The following is a 7475-nucleotide window of genomic DNA, read 5'->3' on the forward strand; positions in this document are numbered from 1 at the left end:
GCATGGTTCTTTGCATTTGAGAAACATCAATAAACAAAGCAATCGAAGACCCGTGCTCTCATGGAGTTTAGAAGGGGGAACTGAAAATAAATGATACACATAATAAGTAAAATTAAAGTACATTTGAAGGGGGAAAGTGCTATGAAAAATGAAAGGTAGAATGGGGGCAGAGGAACCAAAGTGTGGGAGGGTAGAGCCGCTTTGGAATTAAGTGGGCGGTCACAGTAGGTCTCCAGAAGGTGATTTGAACAAAGACTTGAAGGAGGCGGGGGTGCGAGCCAAGCAGGTATCTGGGGGTCAGAGCAGTGCAGGCGTTGGAGCCCAGCTAGAGCACTACCCACCTTGTGTGCTTTATACTGTAGGCTCGTTTTGCAGGGCAGACTCCTGGGCCCAATCGTAGACCTACTGAATCAGAGTTCCTTAGTGAAGCCCTGACATCTGCACGTTAAATAAACACCTCCTAAAGTTGGAGAACAGTCACAAGGCAGGGTGTTCTCGGACCACGGGCTGCTGTGGGCCTTGCCTCTGTTTGCTTCAGGCTCACTCATTAGGTAAGTGGCTGGGTTGAAAACGCTGGTCTAGTGTTTACAACCAAACTCTGGCTGGCATATATGTGTAACATAGGTGTTGCTGTGTTCTAATAAAACTGTATTTATAGAAACATGAGGTGGGTCCCTATTGTATAACTGTACTAACTCTTCTTGTAGATAGTCCGTTAATTCCTTGTGTCTTCTCAGTAGGCAGTAATAATCTACAGATAGCTATAATCAAATTCCCTATTTCTAGCTTTAATTTATTTCCTTGCCTAACATTCTTGGCTGAGACTTCTGGTGCAATATTAGGTATTTAAACCTGACAGTGAATGAATGGCCTATCTTTCATTCGGGAGTTCAAACCCTTCAGATTTTCCCATTGACTAGGAAGCTGGCTTTTTGGCTGAGAGATGTCTTACGTTAAAGAGGTATCCAGTCATTGTATTAAGTTATCTAAACCAAGAATAGGTGTCTAATTTTATCAGATGTCTTTTTAGATCAAGTGATTTGTATCTCCCCAGGATCTATTAATGAAGTTAATATAAATTGTAGAATTGAACTATCCTTCCATTCTTAGTATAACCCCACTTGGTCAGAAGGTTATTTTATGAGGCCATTGGATTTGTTTGCTAAGTGTATTTGGCTGTTAAGTATTGATTATCTAATCATCCATGAGATTCATCCATAGTTATTCATATAAACTTCAAATTTAATGTCACTGTTTATTTGATTATAAAATGTGGATGCTAGAACAGTGTTATTTACATTGGAATAACATATTCCTTTAGATATATGGTAGAATTCCACTGTGCCAGATGCTTTTTTAAGGAGTTAGCCCTTTGATAACTTCTATAGAAATCGTTTATTTTATTTATTATTTTTTAACGCCTACAGCACTTGGTATTCCTAGGTGGTCTCCCATCCAAGTACTAACCAGGCTCGACCCTTCTGAGCTTAGCTTCTGAGATCAGATGAGATCGGGCACGGTCAGGGTGGCAAGGCCATAGACAACATTATTTTATTTTATTTATTTTATTTTATTTTATTTATTTAATTTAATTTAATTTTATTTTTTAACCTACAGCACTTTGTATTCCTAAGTGGTCTATGGAAGCTGTTTAGATTTTATTCTTCATCTAGGATTAGGACTAATAAACTCCATTTTAAAACTAAATTATCCATTTCATCTAGACTTAAGCACATCCATAGAATTGTTTAAAATAGTCTTTAGTCCATCTCATTTCTCTGCATGTATTTCTCTTATTTTTCTTGGTTAGATTAGCTTGTGGTCTTTTATTATTATTTGAGAACTGGCTTTTCATTTTCTTTACTATAAAATAATTATGTAACTATCCTTCTGTATACTTGAAACCTTCCCCCATACTGGCCTTTCTACTGGAAGGGCTAGCATTGGAAATAAATTTATTTAGCCATTTATATCCTTACAGCCTTAATAACTATTACTGCATTTTAAAAACCTATTTAAGTATAATAAAATTCATAAGTATACTGTTTGATCTTTGGCTAATAATGATAGCCATGTAACTGCCACCCCATCATGATATAGTTGCTGCACCCTATTTTAGTCAGTTTCTGAACCTCCTCCCTAATCAACTACTGTTCTGATTTCTGTTACTACCAATTACTTTCGCTTGTTCTATAAGTAGAACTGTACAGTATGTACTGTATCTGGTTTCTTTAATGCAGTTTGAGTTAATTTTTAAAGGTAATGCAGTTTGAGTTAATTTTTAAAGGTAAATCTACTTGGTTGGGTAAAACATCCTCTGTAGTAAATTCAGGCCTTCTAGAGGGAGGAATTGGTACTGCCTGCTGAAAGGATGACCCTGTGATGGCCACAAGATTCCAGATTGGGAATTATCTTCTCTCGGTATATTGAAAATAACATTTCGCTATCTTCAGATTTCCAATGTTGTTGAAGTCAGTTCTGGCCTATTATTGCTTAAAGGTAATTTTTTGCTTTTGGTGGGGGGCTATTTTTGAGATGTTTATCTTTTTTGTAGATTCACCATGATATATATTTCTTTACTCTGATTTGCATTTGTGGGTCTTGCATCCGTGCTTTATTGTCTGATTATTTGGCATTGATAAAACATCTTATTCAAACTGTTTCTGCAGCATTTTTCTCTTCATTTGGAACTTCAAATATATTTATTATATGTTTTTTGATAACTTCTATGGAAATTGTTTATTTTGTATATGTAAAATATACATATACAAAACATATATGTAAAATATACATATACGAAACATATATGTAAAATGTACATATACAAAACATATGTGTTTTATATATGTATATTTTAGATCTTATATCATTTGTCTCTTTCTCTTGTGTCTTCATGGCACACTCTAGAAAGTTTTTTCAACTTCTTCCAGGTCACTAACTTTCTCTGTATCTGTATCTAATATGCTATTAAACCCTTCCATTGAGGTTTTTCATTTTTTTGTCACTGGATTTTAACCTCTTGGATGACTCGTCTTCTTTCAAATCTGTTGTTTCAATTTCTAATCTTTGATCTATTCCTAGAAGCTGGAGTCCAGTTGGTCTTTTCATTGTCTGCTGGTTTTAGCTCATGTAGTTTGTTCATATGCTTGGATTTTCTGTGTGCTGAACAAAGTGACCCTTTGAGAAATTCAAAGATTAAGGTGATTGTGATAGGAAGCCAGGTCACAGTCCATGCAAGGACTGGTTTTCTGCTAGTTCACTCTTCTCAGGAGCTCTGAGCTAAAGTGGGAGGTCTAGGCTTAAATCCTTGTCTTCACTGAGCGTCAGTTTTATCACCTTGAATTAAAGCAAGTATCTTCTTATCTACATATGGAAAACCTGTTGCCCAGACAGGGGAGATAGTTCTTCCACATTCCACAATTGGTGTATAACCACCATAAAATAGAATCTGGGCTTTTCAAGGCTGCTTTTACCTGAGCTTTCAATTTGCAACTTGTATATAGGGATTTATATCCCCAAACACCCTGCTTACCATGCATGTTAAAAAAAAACTCTACCATCCTTATCATACTTGCCATACTAAGAAGGAAGAATCCGAATTAAGAAAGAATACTGAGACACCAGGCAAGGCTGGTGCATGGCAAGGGGAAGGAAGGCTGGAGGGCAAGATCGAGCTAGAAGGGATTGTCGAACCTAGGGAAAGTAGCATTGAAAGTATCCTGGTCTAAACAGAATAACCATGTGCTGGATCACAAATTAACAGGAGATCATCTTCTTCCTAGTTCATTTCCCATGTTCACGCCCCCTTCCCAGCTTCTACTGTTTGTCTGTCCTTCAGCTCTTATCAGAGAGCTGTTGGCACCAGCTGGGCTGGTTCTAAGATACCACTTCTAGCTGCTATAGAAGGCCCCTTAGTGTGGCTTGAGAGGTAGATGCTTGGAAGCTGAGGAATATTAAAACTAAAGGTATGGGCAATTAGACTCAAGGAGAAGGTTGGTATACTCCAATACCAGACAATTTGGGGACATCATTGCTTTTGTGGAACAGCATTATTCACAATAGACTTTTCCTATAGAAAAGACAGGTCTTGGCAGAAATCCAACTGCCAGGTGTCTTTATGGCATTGCCACATACTCAACTTCCTTATATCAGAAAAGATTTTACCAGGAAACACACTTTTTTAAATTACTGGACTTGGTCCCCATTTTCTGCTCCATAAACCTGCCAGGTGAGGTTCTCATTCCGACTTTGTTAAACAGGCTCCTTCCTCCTGTTGGGCCACCTTGGCCTCTAGCCTCTCTACCCCATCTTGATCCCTGTTATCTGTGTACCTAGAGCCTCTGGCAGAGAGCTAAGTGGGTGAGACAGAGTAATGGAACCTTTGTAACAGCAAAGACTTCCAGGACAAGAAGTCCAAGAAAATCCCTAATCCAGCCTGAACTGGAATAACTGCTTAAATTTTGGACTGTGTGCTAGTGTAGCTGAAACTACAGAGGTATCACATCTTTTATTAAGGTGACATGGGACAAAGACACTAATTAGGTGATAGCTACTTTCCTTTTCAATGGAGGTCATCTCTACCATCTTGACTCCTCAAGACCAACATAGATGATGGGCACCACCTTGTAGAAGGTAAAATCAAAGGAATCTCACTTGCCCCTTGAACTGCTCCTCTATGCTTATCCCAGCATCTGGAAGGACAATGTGTCCTACTTACCCCTAGGGCTGAGAGTCCACATTGAAATACTCTTATATCTAGGGGTGGGAGTTCAGGCAAGAACAAAGCTTTTGCTTGAGGAACAAGGGATTAGTCCAGGCATAAGAGCTCATGTCTGTTCACTTTTTAAGTGGTGTGTTACCAACGCTGGTGAGTTACAGTCGATAAAAAGTAGGCATCCCGAATCAGAACTTGGTACATCTTTGGTCCTGTGGCTTCATCTGGCTGTTACTCTATATTCCAAGGTCAAAGTCCTAGGTCATGGCTCATGTGTTCATTGACTCAGCGACATTTTCATGGATGTGCCTCTCCCACTAGTTACCTATATGCCAGGCACTGTGCTAAGGATGTAACGATGAAGGCTGACCCAGGCAGGTACTGAACAAGTAACAGTATTAAGTGTCATTTAGGAGAAGTACAGGTTGCCGTGGGAACATCACAAGCAGATCGAACATAGTTTGGAGAAATTGGGCAGAGTGTCTAGTACTTTGAAGTGCTGGTGCCACAAACCTGTAAAAGAAATAACCAAGGAGTGACATATGTTGGTCAGGGTAATATGACTTAGAAGAAGGACTTAGAATATGGAATTTGGTGGAAGGTACATGAATTTAGATTTTTAGAAAAAGAAGAATTGGAGACTGGGGTATGAGGACTGTCTTATAAAGCAGTAGTCCCCAAACTTTTTGGCACCAGGGACCAGTGCTCCTATGAGAATCTAATACCTGATGGTCTGAGATGGAGCTGAGGAGGTGATGCTAGTGCTGGGGAGCGGCTGCAAATATAGATGAAGTTTCACTCGCTAGTCAGCCACTTACCTCTTGCTGTGTGGCCCCATTCCTAACAGGCCACGGACCGGTACAGGTTTGTGGCCCGGGGTTGGGGACCTCCATCGTAAAGAATTACTGATAGCTATTGGCTTCAATTTTACTTACATTGTAGCTTCTCGTTATCTAATTTTTGTTTGCTTGATTTTTTGAGGCTTTAAAAGGTATTTCTTAGATCTTAGCCTACATTTTGTGTCTCTTTCAGACAGAAGGTTGGTCTGAACAGTCAGGGGTCCTCAAATTATGTACAGTCCTAGGTACATGTTAGAACTGAAAATTCTCGGGCCTCATACCCAGGTTTACTGAATCTAAGTCTGGTGATGAAGTCGAGCCATCTCTGCCCTGACAAGCCCTCCAAGTGATTTTTGTGGGCTTTAAAGTTCAAAAAGCATGTATCCAGCCCATGGTTACTAGTGACAGAAGTCTAAGGCAGTTGTCATAGTGAGCAGGTCGAAGGCATTTACAGGAAGTGATGCAAGGAAGGAAGATGAGAGGACTGAGCGCTGACCAGCTAGTATAGCCAACTTGGGAAAAGCAGGCGAAAAGAAGGGCTGATGTTCTAGAACGGGTTGTCGAAATTTGTAAAAGGCCAGATAGTAAATATATTAGGCCTTGTAGGTTATATAGTTTGTGTCACAACTATTCAATTCTGCCATTGGAGTACAAAAGCAGCCATAAATAATATATGTAAACCAAACAAATGTGACTGTGTTCCAATAAAAATTTATTTACAAAAAGAGGTGGCAGGCTGGATTGGGCCCTTAGACAGTAGTTTACTGCCCCCCTATTCTAGCCGAACGATTTACTCAGTATTCTTTCCCTTCCATTCCCTTTCCTTTCCAGCATCAGAATCCCTTTTCTCTCTTAGAATCTTATAAAGCAGGAATTACTCTGGTTGAAGCACAAGGTGGAGAACTTGGAGCCTTTTCCTCAAAGTGATCCCTAGGGCTCTGCCTCAGGACACATTTTAATGCTAAAAAAGCACAGTGCTGCAGTGTCTGGGATTGGGACCATTTAGGCATTGCCCTTGAATGAATGGGTAACTGTTACTGAACCAATTAGAGCCTGTAACCAAGGCATGGAGGTGGGAGGAACCAAAGGCCAGCCTGAGAGCAGGCCTGGATGTGAGGGTCAGGGAGTGTTTCCTCTGCTGCAGTGCACGGTCTCTCTCTTCTCTGCAGGTTCAGGCCAGCCTGTTGAAGCTAAAACGAACACCCAGACTATGAGTCACCAATCGGACACCGACCGTAAGAGCTGTGGCCAGATGAGCAGCCAGGGCCTCAGAAACCAGAGCACCCACACCCAGCTGCTGGAGGTGATGCTGTGCTTGCAGCAGACCATAGAGGACTACATCGTGCAGCTGAAGACCCAGCATCCACAGCAGAGTCTGGCGCTGGAGGAGCAAAGGCACGGTCGGGCCACCAGGGAGGAGGAAGCCATCCTTGTTCATTTAATGTGCCAAGTGGCCAACCTCTTACAGTCTGGGGCCACTGGTGGAGCGGGGCTCCAACTGCCTTGCCCTTCCCTGGGCTCTTATGGTGATGTTGGAGGTGGGCAGCAGGCCCAGTCATCCAGGTGGCCTGACCAGCGAGGTCACCAACTGAGTGATTTGGAAGCTACATCCATCAGCTGCGACCTGTCCAACCGTGGGAATGACATCTTTAACTTATACTCCAGCTTCCATGACTACGAGAACTACCAAAGAGACAAATACCACGAGGAAAAGAACACCTTGGTGAGGATGGGGTGGGGGGCACACTCCCAACCCCTAGGATTTACTGAGTCCTGTGCCAAGTACTGTGCTCTCTCGCTTACTCTTCCCGGCCCCAAAAGTAGGTGCTATTATCTCCTTATAGATAAGAGAATGGGCACAGAATAAAGTGACATGCCAAAAAAAGGCGAAGAGCCAGGTCTGGGTTCCTCTCCTCCCCTCT

General features: G+C 41.3%; 1 protein-coding gene and 1 pseudogene across 1 annotated transcript in view; one reads left to right on the plus strand and one right to left on the minus strand.

The window, feature by feature from the left end:
- Nucleotides 1–7475, plus strand: part of ACCSL (1-aminocyclopropane-1-carboxylate synthase homolog (inactive) like) — a 122990-nt gene that overhangs the window by 106343 nt on the left and 9172 nt on the right. Inside the window, exon 2 of the mRNA XM_006908052.3 lies at nucleotides 6723–7276. Within this exon, the coding sequence (XP_006908114.1) occupies nucleotides 6764–7276 (513 nt within the window). The 5' untranslated portion in view covers nucleotides 6723–6763. The remainder of the gene's footprint in view (nucleotides 1–6722; nucleotides 7277–7475) is intronic.
- Nucleotides 1419–1542, minus strand: LOC112476698 (annotated as a pseudogene).

This window comes from Pteropus alecto, unplaced genomic scaffold, assembly GCF_000325575.1.
Source record: "Pteropus alecto unplaced genomic scaffold, ASM32557v1 scaffold71, whole genome shotgun sequence".
Classification (NCBI taxonomy): Eukaryota; Metazoa; Chordata; class Mammalia; order Chiroptera; family Pteropodidae; genus Pteropus; species Pteropus alecto.